The 12,015-nt window shown below is 41.5% G+C and overlaps 1 protein-coding gene across 1 annotated transcript in view; it reads right to left on the reverse strand.

Moving 5' to 3' along the window:
- Nucleotides 1-12,015, reverse strand: part of cdh13 (cadherin 13, H-cadherin (heart)) — a 971,374-nt gene that overhangs the window by 43,526 nt on the left and 915,833 nt on the right. Inside the window, exon 11 of the mRNA XM_080186753.1 lies at nucleotides 8,061-8,203. Coding sequence (XP_080042879.1) covers nucleotides 8,061-8,203 — 143 coding nt within the window. The remainder of the gene's footprint in view (nucleotides 1-8,060; nucleotides 8,204-12,015) is intronic.

A 12,015-nucleotide genomic window follows, 5' to 3' on the forward strand; every position in this document is an offset into this window, starting at 1 on the left:
TGAATTGTTGAAATATCATCCAGGACAAATGCAGTGATCTAATGGAGTATTTTTACCTGCTAATCACTCTCAAGAAGACAACATTTGTCCTCCCACCACTGTCAATTAGCCAGTGCCCTTGCTGTAGCTAACCAGACTCTGCCATCCCATGATTATCCCACTTATAGCTGTGCCTTCTAGCTCCAAAACTGCACATAGACATCCTTGAAGTCTATTGGCAGTTTCCGTCACTGAAAGTCGGGAGACATACAACAACAATTGGGGTAGTATTGCTCAGGGACACGAGGGCAGGAAAAGATGCAAAGAAGAAAGGCACTAAAGGAACGGATTGATTTATGAATATGATTTCAAATATTTATAGTGTGATGGCTTTTAGTTTTGCATTGTGGCCAAGTGATGGTGAGTGATGAAAGGAAGTAAGGTACACGATTGATGTGACTGGGGTATTCGGGTTGTATTCATAGAGTCATAGAGGTTTACAGCATGGAAACAAGCCCTTCGGCCCAACTTGTGCATGCTGCCCTTTATTAAAAAAAACCTTAAACTAATCCCAACTGCCCACATTTGGCCCATATCCCTTATATGTCAATATATTTTCCCAAAGTTAGGGGAGTCTAAAACTAGAAGGCATAGGTTTAAGGTGAGAGAAGAGAGATACAAAAGCATCCAGAATGGCAATTTTTTCACACAGAGAGTGATGAGTGGCTGGAACAAGCTGCCAGTGATAGTAGTAGAGGCGGGTACAATTTTGTTTCTTAAAAAGCATTTAAACAGTTACATGGGTAAGATGGGTACAAAGGGATATGGGCCAAATGTGGGCAATTGGGATTAGCTTAGGGGTTTAAAAAAAAGGGCGACAGGGACAGCGAAGAGTCTGTTTCCATGCTGTAAACCTCTATGATTCTATGACAAAGTAGCCTGCTTGATTGTTGCCCCTTCTACTGAACATTCAATCCCTTCACCACTGAAACACTGTGGTAGCAGTGTCTACCATCTACAAGCTTTCTGCAGGAATTCACCAAAACTCCAAAGGCAGCACCTTCCGAACTCATGACCGCTATCATCTAGGAGGACAGAAACAGCAGATACCTGGGAACATCACCACCTGGAGGTTCCCCTCCAAGTCACTCATAAGAACATAACATAAGAACATAAGAAATAGGAGCAGGAGTAGGCCATCTGGCCCTTCGAGCCTGCGCCGCCATTCAATAAGATCATGGCTGATCTGTCGTGGCTCAGTTCCACATTCCCACCCTCTCCCCATAACACTCATCATCCTGACTTGGGAATATATTTCCATTCCTCCACTGTTGCTGGTTCAGAATCCTGGAATTCCTTCCCTTATAGCACTGTGGATGTACCTACATTTCAAAGTCTGCAGCGATTCAACCACAACTCGCTGCCACCTTCTGAAGAGCAACCAGAGATGGGCAATAAATGCTGGCCTAGCCAACAATGCCCACGTCCTGTCACTGAATTTTTAAAAAGATGCCGATGATGCTAGAATGTTCGCTCGTTCAGAAACTGAACTTCAGATTGTTGTTGATTCCTCTGAAAAATATGAGAAAATGGGCCCTTTATTGAACACTGGAAAACTAAGGCCTTTTTCCAGCCAACTCCCAGTGCAAAATACCTTCCTCCCGTCAATTAAGGTCAATCGCAAGATTCTGGAAAATGTAGATCATTTTCCGTATTTTCAGAGTTACCCCTTGGCAATGGTAGACTTCAAAATTCTTTGACTCAAGTGTGCCAATTCCACTTCTAATCAACTGAGTAAAAGGGTTTTTGAAGACTGAGATCTGAAAGCTGAGATTAAGGGCACGGTTTACTGGGCAACAGTGATCCCCACGCTCTTATATACTTCAGAGACTCCAACAACCTACAGAAAATACCTCAAAGTTCTTCCAAATCTGGGGTGGTAAGAAAGATGGTCCAACTGCAACTGCATCCTCTCCCAAACTAACATGCTCAGCAACGAGGTGCTAATCAAAACTAGCTCTGCTGCCTGACTTCAAAGCAATTGCTCTACTTGGAGCTCAGTCGCAGCAGGAAGTCAGTTGAAACGCTTCAAGGATGTCATCAAAGTATTCCTGAAGAGACCAAACATATATGTCAACTGATGGGAGACCCTGGTATGCGGCCATCCATGAAACTCTTACCACCCATGTGTTCAGGTAATTAAATAGATCTTGAAGCTCAATAGTGCATTGCACTGTAGGGATTCTAATGGGTGTGGCTATCTCAGCCTTTGCCACTCCTAGCTTTTGGCTCTCTGTTCACCAAAATATTTAATCAATGGCTGATCTGCTCAACCATGTCTTCAGCTCCACCTTTGATGTCAAAATCTCCATTAAAACCATGTCTCTCATCCTAACTGTTCCCCAGTATGGTCCTCATCTACACTCCCTTAAATGCAAGCGAAACACTTTAGGGATGTCATCAAAGCATCCCTGAAAAGACCAAACATAGTCATCAACTCTGGGCAATCCTGGTATGCGGCCGACCAAAATGGAGAAAGTTCATTTGAGGAGGAACAATAACTTTGAAAGGTTTCATCATGGACATGCAGAAGTGAATTTGAGGTGTTGCACAAACCTCCAAACAACCCATCTACTTCAAGTGTCACCTGCCTCACATGTAGTAGGTTGCAAACTGGCCTTATTTGCCATTTCAGGGCCCATCAAACTGGTATTGCCCTCAGTCCAGATGGAACGCCTATGAGAAGGATCTAAGCGACAACAAGGAGTAACATGGGACAATGGTTCAGGTAGAAATGTTAAGGAATCAATTTGATTTAAATAACAATCGAAGAGCCATTTCTAAAGAACGATCAGGGCATGCAACTTAAAGATAATTTTCCTGTGATTCTTTTTCTCAATCTAGTCCTTTCATTTCTATTGACCACATGCAGTGTGACTGCTTTGGAACTACAATGCATTTTCAATTTGCCACTCAATCTCTCTCAGCCTATTTTGGTCCACACAAAGTGTTTAATAGCACAATAAATCAAAGATATTTACTTGATATTACTGTAAAGTGCTGCTTCAACATACCAGAGGATCAAAATGTGATCTTTCCAACTCCATTTTAGAAATGCTGCCAATCTTTAACATATTTGTACAATTGTATAGCTTCGTTTTATCAGCAATATTAATACTTAATACAGAACCAATTCTTAAATTTTCAGAGTGCAAATGCAATATCCATTGTTATTGTTAAATTTTTGATCTGGGTTCTGTGAATATTTTCACACAGACACAAAAGGTTGCAAGTTCTTTGGTGGTTCTAACGTTGTGAAAGTTTAGTTTGGGCATCTCCATAGCAACCACACATATAGCGATAAGCTGTGACCAGTTCTACAGCTTGTTCAATAAGATAATTAGGTGGGGTGTATGCTCCAGAGCCAATGTGTCAGCTGATCTCATATTCAATCATAACAGAACTAAATAGGATGAAACATTCCAATTGCCAAATGCTGTACTTTTACAAGTGACTCAAGTGTGGCAGGTTCAGGGACAAAGCAGTAATAACGATTTCTGATATCTGGCATTTGCGTAAAGAGACAAAATGAAGAAACAGGGCTGTTCTTCCTTGATGAGCAGGAGATTATGAAGAAACTTAATTGAAATTTCAAGATTTATGTGGCAATATCAAAACCATTGACTGTATCTTTCCACTTGCTTACATACAGACCCTTTCCTAATTCCCAAAATATATAGGAAATCCAGTGCAGAGGGAGGCTATTTGGCCCATCAAGTCTGCACTAACAACAATTCGACCCAGGCCTTATCCTCATAACTCTACATACTTATCCAACGAGACCCCATCCCACTAAGTGGCAATTAGGAATGGCCAATCTACCTAAACCATACATCTTTGGAGAATGGGAGGAAACTGGAGCACCTGGAGGAAACCCAAGCAGACATGGGAAAAACATGCAAACTCCACAAAGACAATGACCCAAGCCAGGAGTCGAACCTGGTCCTTGGTGTTGTGAGGCAGCAGTGCTAACCACTGTGCCACCAAGCACAATGTTTTCTGATATGTAAGCAGTACTTCACGTGGTCAACTTGTTCACTGTTGAAAGAGGACTAAATATCCAACGATATGATTTGAATGTTAGGAAGTTAGCAGTAAGAAGTTATAAGGAGCGGGTTCGTCACAGGGGCTGAGAGATTTGTAGGATAGATTATTAGGGAAAATCCATTGATATGAACAATGTCATGGGGCTGAACAGGTAATTATGGTCCAACTTCCACAGGGCCAGGTCCACAGTTATTACTGAATAGTAAGAGATGGATTTGTTGGGTGCATGCAACTTTACCCCAATCCAAAAATCTGTATTTTTTCAATTAAGATATCCACATGTAACATGTTTTACTGAACATTATTCTGAAAGAAATTCCTTGTTAAAAAAAACTGGGACAATTTTCAGCAGCTATTACCCATTCCTAACTTTTTAAAAGCTTACATTTCCTCTTGCTTTCTCTGATCATCATGCCTCCTTTCATTTCTTGCCTCTCAGTTATTCTAACCACCCAAATCAGCAACCTTCCTGTTGTTCTGCCACCATCCCGGACTTGACTCCTTCTTACTTAAGACTGCCTTGGGGGCAAGGTGGCACAGTGGTTAGTACTGCTGCCTCATAGCACCAGGGACCTGGGTTCAATTCCGGCCTTGGGTGACTGTGCGGAGTTTACACATTCTCCCCGTGTCTGTGTGGGTTTCCTCCGGTAATCTGGTCTCCTCCCACACTCCAAAGATGTGCCAGTTAGGAGGATTGGGCTACACCAAATTGTCCCATAGTGTCCCACGATGTGTAAGTTCATGAGATTAGTGGGGCAAATACATGGCGGTATGGCGATAAGGTCTAGTAGAATGCTCTGTCAGAAAGTCGCTGCAGACTTGATGGGCCAAATGGCATCTTCTGCACTGAAGGGATTCTATGAAACAGCTTTCCTGTGTGTCTCTGTTGGTATCCTCTGAAGTGTACAAGCAGCAACCTCCTTCAGTCTGGTCTGTTGTACTCGCTGCTCCCAATGTGGTCTACTCTACTTCGGAGGGACCAATCACAGACTGGGTGACCTTTGCTGAACATCTTTGGGTTCGTCCGCTAGCCTGACCCATACCTTCCTGTCACTTGCCACTTCAACATACTACCCAGCTCTCCTGTGCACATGTCCGTCTTTGGCCTTTTGCAATGTTCTAGTGAAAACCAACGCAAACTGGAGGAACAGCATCTCATCTTCTGATTAGACACTTTACAACCTTCCAAACTGAACGTCAACCCAATTTCCATTTGTTTTATTTCATTTCATCCCATTCTCCATTTTATCGCTCTCCTTTCCATCGGCACTGCCACCCACCACCCCGCCTCCCCCAATCCCGATCTTGTTCAGGCCAACTGCCCCATTCCTCAGGCAGTCTTTATCAAGCTGGATCTTGTTTTGTCATTAACACATTCTGATCACTTAATGGGCATTTTCAACAACTTCTCAGCTTTCTGTATGCTCATGTACATTCCCTATGTCCAATTCCACCACCCACCCCTACTCTCATAGTATAAATCTCTGCTGACTCTCTTTCCTCTCAGTTCTGATGAAGGGTCATCCAGACTCATAGAATCATAGAACCCTACAGTGCAAAAAGAGGCCCTTCGGCCCATCGAGTCTGCACCGAACACAATCCCACCCAGGCCCTACCCCCATATCCCTACATATCATACCCACTAACCCTTCTAACCTACACATCCCTGGACACTGAGGGGCAATTTCTTAGCATGGTCAATCAACCTAAACGGTTGCCAACGGTTGCCTAAATTAGCCAACTCGAAACATTGGCTCTATTCTGTCTCCAGAGATGCTGTCAGACCTGCTGAGATTCTCCGACATTTTTCTGTTTTTGTTTCAGATTCCAGTATCCGCAGTATTTTGCATTTATAAAAGTTGGATAGTTTTGCCAGAGTTGTATAAGATATTAATAAGGTCACGCCTGGAGCACTGTGTGTAGTTTTGGTGTCCTTATTTAAGAAAGGATATAATTGCATTAGAAGCAGTTCAGAGAAAATTCACTCGGCTGTTTCCTGGAATGAGGGGGTCATCTTACGAGGAAAGACTACACAGATTGAGCCTGCATCCATTGAAAGAACGAGAGGTGATTTTATTGGCATATGAAAGATCGCGAGGGATCTTAATAGGGTCGATACTGAAAGGATGATTCCTCTTCTGGGAGGGACTAGTATTAGAGAACACGGTTCAAAAACAAAGGGGCTCCCATTTAAGATGGAGATGAGGACAACTTTGTTTTCTCAGAGTGTCTTGAGTTTGTTGAACTCTCTTTCTCAGAGTGGTGGCGGCAGAGTCATTGACTATTTTAGCTAGATAGATAGATATTGAGTGGTTAGACCCTCCTTGTTGAAGATGGTCATTGCTTTTGAGTGGCCCAAATATTATTTGTCACTTCCCAGCCCATGTCTCAATGCTGTCCAGGTCTTGCTGCACGCAGGCACAGGCTTAATCAGTATCTGAAGAATTGAATACAGCAATTAACAATGCATATACCCACTTCTGACATCATGCAATGAAAGTTGGGCACACCTAGGGTACCACCCTGAGAAACTTCTGCAGGACCTTTCTGGAGCTGAGACGATTGGCCTCCAACAATCACAACCTTTGTGCTCGATAAGAAGTACTTGATGCCACATTCGATCAAATGTGGCCCTGATGTCAAGTCTAGTCATAGAATCATAGAATCCCTACAGTGCAGAAGGAGGTCATTCGGCCCATCGAGTCTGTGCCAACCACAATCCCACCAAGCTCCTATTCCTGTAATCCCACATATTTACGTTGCTAATCCCCTGACAGTAGGACCAATTTAGCATAGCCAATCAACCTAACCCGCACATCTTTGGACTGTGGGAGGAAACCGCAGCACTCGGGGGAAACCCACGCAGACACTGGGAGAATGTACAAACTCCACACAGAATGTGACCTGAGGCTGGAATTGAATGTGGGTCCCTGGCGCTGTGAGATAGCAGTGCTAACCATTGTGCCACCGTGCAGTCAATCTCACTTCACCTCTTTAATTCAGCTCTTCTGTCCATGTTTGTAGCGAGACTGTAATGAGGTTTGGAGCTGAATGGTCCTGGCAGAACCCAAACTGAGCATCAGTGAACAATAGGCTTTTGATGAGTAAGCGCTGCTTGATAGCAATGTCAATGACATGGTCCATCACTCTGCTGATGCGATTAAGAACAGATTGATGGAGTAGCAATAGGTTGAACAAATTTGTCCTGCTTTTTTGTGGACAAGATATACTGAGGCAATTTTCTACTGGATCATGTTGACACTACACTGGAACAGGCTTGCTAGAGACATGGCCAGTTTTGGAACACTTGGCTTTAACCCTACAACCAGTATGTTGTCAGACACAATAATCTTTCCTATAACCAGTGCACTCAGACCTTTCGTCTTGGAAAAAAAATGCAAGAAATATTTTTCAACAAAGTAAGCATGTCTCATGTTAGAACATAACCAATGATAACATTGGATCTATTATAATATAACCAATAGTAACATGCTGTGAGAGTCAGCTGACCTGTAGACAATGTAACCAATGACAAAATTATGTGGTAGTCAGCTGATCCTATATAAATAAGAAGCAGATCAGAATTGTAGGAAGGGGGTTTGAGTAATGAAGTTTCTTTATTAAACCTTTCTCTTTGATTTATTTTCTGAAGCAATTTCCTTTTATTTCTGCAACTGAAAAATTCCTTCTGCTAGATGAACATCTCATACACAATAGCATTTTGCATAGGTTTCCTGTTGTGCAAATGTCAGGATGATATTGTTAAATACACAATGGAAGCGTCATAACGTAAGGAAGAATTTAATGCAAGAAAAGGGACTTTTTTTTTACGGTTGTGTCTGCATGCTGTGCATTCTCACAATCTGTACATTTTGTCAAGATTAGAATTGGAATTATGTGACTCCCACCACTGGATATACCTCAAGTGCTCAAAAAGAAAGCAAGTTGTTAATTAGTTTTTTTTCTTTACATACCATTGTCAATTGCAAGAAATAAGGCCGTGTATTGACTGTCGTGGACGTAGGTTGATTCTCGATCCAGGGCTGCTCTGGTTGTAACTGTGCCATTTGCAGGATTGATAGTCAGCCAGCCTGCAGGATCCTGAAATGGTGCAAACCTGCAAAAGGCAACACGTCAATGCTATTATCCTGCAGATTCACTTTTTCTTTAAAGCATGTCAGAGATATGCATTAAATAGTTTAAGTCACAATGGTTGAAATTTCCCTTGCGAGTTTCAAAGTGTCCTCCACCATCATTCTTATCTCTACTTATTTCTGCGCTATTAATGTCCAGGATTATCTAAACTATGCAATGCATGTTAAACCATATCTATAACCTTTTAGCTACTTCTAATACCTAAAGTAATTATATTTGAACTTGAAACTCATAAAAAGAAACCCATAGTGAACAGAAACCATCTAACAGAAAATTTAATCTGACTGTAACTGTGCTCTTTTGGCACTGGAGTTGCAACAACTGCAAGTCGCCAATGATTTATCTAAGTTATGACTACACTATTGCTATGCACTAGAAATTACTATAGAGCACAGTGCAGCAATTTATGACCTTGATTGTGTCATTGGGCAACTCAGTTTGCATTCAGGCTCCTTCACACAACATAATCATGAAGGTCTGTGCAGTAGAGCAATTTCTAAGCTGCATTCTTTCAAAAGTAAAGAAAAGGTCATTTTTTTTGCTGTGTTTTTCAATTATGCAAATACACAGAACCATATCACTGACTGTTAATATAACAGTCAGCAGCTTCTAATATCCTGTTGACATTTATAAACAGATTTTTCCAGGCTATGTAATTCAAAAAATAGCTAAGTAAATTTGCCCTTATTGGTCTCATATTTTCAGTTAAGTAGATATTAATCTGGTGCTCTGAAGCAATATTGTTCTGCGGATGAGCATTGAAGACACAGACAGCAGGGGAATTCTTCCTGGCCATTATGTATGCCATCACAAACCAGTTGTCTGGTCATTATTTCATTGTTCTTTGTGGGAGCTTGCTGAGTGCATATTCATTACAACGTCCACACTTCAAAACAAGTGAAGAATGCACTCAGTACCCCCACCACACTGGTTAGCTCAACATTATTACAATTACCCAGCTCCTCCTTGAGGCTTTTCCCTGCCTGATTGATGTCATGCAACTACAGAGCTGAAAACAGGACAAATCTTACCATTAAGGGCTGCTATCTCATTCAGGAGGCTTCATCCAACAATCTGCTCTGAAAACTCAGCTCACATTTTGACAGCAGTGACAAATTCCACCACATCAGCTGAGACAATCCACAATATTCTACATCAACATCATTTTAAATAAAACAACCCACAACATCCTGAATCAAAAAGTCTATTTGCCCTATCGCCCAATGTTTCAGGAATTGGATTGACATGTTTATCAAAAAATATTTACCATCCTGCTCGCCATGGGAATCAGAACAGGCAAGGGGCGGACAACAGAAAGGTTCATTGACCTCAGGTGGGATTTTATGGTTTCAGGACAAGCAAGGCCATTAAATCCCACTCGATGTTTACAAAAAGACTAACAAATGGACAAAAACATTACCTCTTCCTCATCTACAATAACGTAGGTAATAGTTCATTATGTGTAAGATGGATTGCAAAACCCTGAGGTCAATGAGTGTTGTGGATGGAGAAAGGACAGCTACAACAATGATTTAACAACAGTAATGGCAACAGCGGCTTTAAAGTGGCTATGCTGGCTGAGAGCTAAGCATGCTGGGAATTTTGGTCAGCTTATAGATTAAAACCAGACGCAGGTTGTAAAGAGGCTCTGGTCTGGGAGCTGTGATCTGAGGCTTCATGTGTTGGTCAGATCAGGGAAGTTGGTTACATTAACTGAGACAGTGTGGCTCCAATTTTTATGGCTGCTATGTATGGGACGTGTCAAATGAACTAAGCATTATGGCATCGTTCAAAGTAATTACACTGGAAGTTCGAGCCATGTGATCAGTTTCTGGTGACACAGCTGGCTGGATGATAGAGAATCTTCCGGAAGCAAGTGGAGAATTGTGGATAAAAGACTTGTGAGTTCTTTGTTTGGCAGCGATAACTCCAAGAGAACAACCATCACAATAAAGCTTGTACCCTGAAGGATACTTCAGAGAGAAGATAGATTCTATATTGAGGATGTTTCTTGGCCAAGATTTTCCTAAACTCGGTAGTGTCTATTTTCAGTTAAATAGTTAAAATTGATGTTTAGTAATAGTTGATGTCCAGTTAGAGTTAAAGTTCAGTAAAGAGTTAATGACTTGCAACTGTTTACATTTGAGTTGGTATTAGAAGTGTTAAATAAAGAAATAATTAAATTATTGTCCTGTTTGTCTCATTAAACTAGAGTGCTTGGAAGGTATTTAAATTGAAGTTGCATGCTTTAGTGCTATATAATCACAAATATTTCATTCTTACCTTGGCACATAAAGAGTTAAGAGGACCTTCACTGAGCGTAAATGGACTAACTTATTTAGATGTATAATAGCCCCAAAACAGATATGCAAATTGCAGTCAATATCGCAAAAGTGCTTTGATCCTGCTGTTATGCTAAAATATGCCAGCCTTCAGGTAAGTATTTAGAATTTAAAATTATGGGGAGCATAAAGAAAAATATGGGAAAACATTGCTTGTCATTCTATGATTTACAAAGATTTCAGAATTATTTCTGATTGAATATTCGGTATAAGTAAGATTTCTTTTAAAGGAATGAAGTTGGAATTAATGAACCAATTGCTGCATAGTTACCACAAACTGATTATTATATATGAGGATGAATGTCATTCATTGGCAGGCAGGATTAAGGAGAATCCCAAGGCATTTTATACAAATATTAGAAACAAGAGGACAGCTGGAGAAAGAGTTGGTCCACTCAAGGACAAAGGAGAGAAATTATGCGTAGAACCAAAGGAAGTGGGTGAGATCCTTAATGAGTATTTTGCATCGGTATTCACAAAGGAGAAGGAGACGCTGATTGGTGGTGTCTCAGAGGGGTGTGCAGACCTTTGAGAGCAAGTCATTATTATGAGGGAGGAATTGTTAGGTGTATTAAAAAGCATGAAGGTAGACAAACCTTAAGGGTCAGAATCCCAGATTACTGAAGGAGACAAGAGAGGAAATTGCGGGTCCTCTAACAGAAATCTTTATTTCCTTGTTGGCCACAGGGGAGATCCCAGAGGACTGGAGGATAGCCAATGTTGTCCTGTTATTTAAGAAGGGGAGTAAGGATAACCTGGGTAATTATAGGCCAGTGAGCTTGACATCAGTGATAGTGAAATTGTTGGAGAAGATTCTTAGGGATAAGATCTATGTGCTTTTGGAACTGAATGGTCTGATTAGTGACAGATGGCATGGTTTTGTATGAGGGAGGTCATGTCTCACTAATTAGATAGAGTTTTTTGAGGAGGTGACAAAAATGATTAATGAGGGAAGGGCCATGGATGTTGTCTACATGGGCTTTAGCAAAGCATTTCACAGAGTCACAGAATACTGCAGCACAGAAGAGGCCCTTCAGCCCATCAAGTCTGCACCAATGCATGAAAGGTCCTGATCCCATTGCCAGCACTTGGCCTACAGCCTTGAACGTTATGATGTGGAGTTGCCTGGGTAGGAATAGTAAGTAGTCTCACAACACCAGGTTAAAGTCCAACAGGTTTATTTGGTAGCTCGTGCTACCAAATAAACCTGTAGGACTTTAACCTGTTGAATGTTATGGCATGTCAAGTACTCATCCAGGTACTTTTTAAAGGATGTGAGGCATCCTGCCTCCACTACCCTCCCAGGCAACGCATTCCAGACCATCACCACCCTCTGAGTAACAGGGTTTTTCTTCAAATCCCCCCTAAATCTCCCACCCTCACTTTTAAGTTGTAAAGTAAGGATAACCCAGGTAATCATAGGCCAGTGAGC

This window comes from Carcharhinus amblyrhynchos, chromosome 4, assembly GCF_965287045.1.
Source record: "Carcharhinus amblyrhynchos chromosome 4, sCarAmb.v2.hapA, whole genome shotgun sequence".
NCBI lineage: Eukaryota > Metazoa > Chordata > Chondrichthyes > Carcharhiniformes > Carcharhinidae > Carcharhinus > Carcharhinus amblyrhynchos.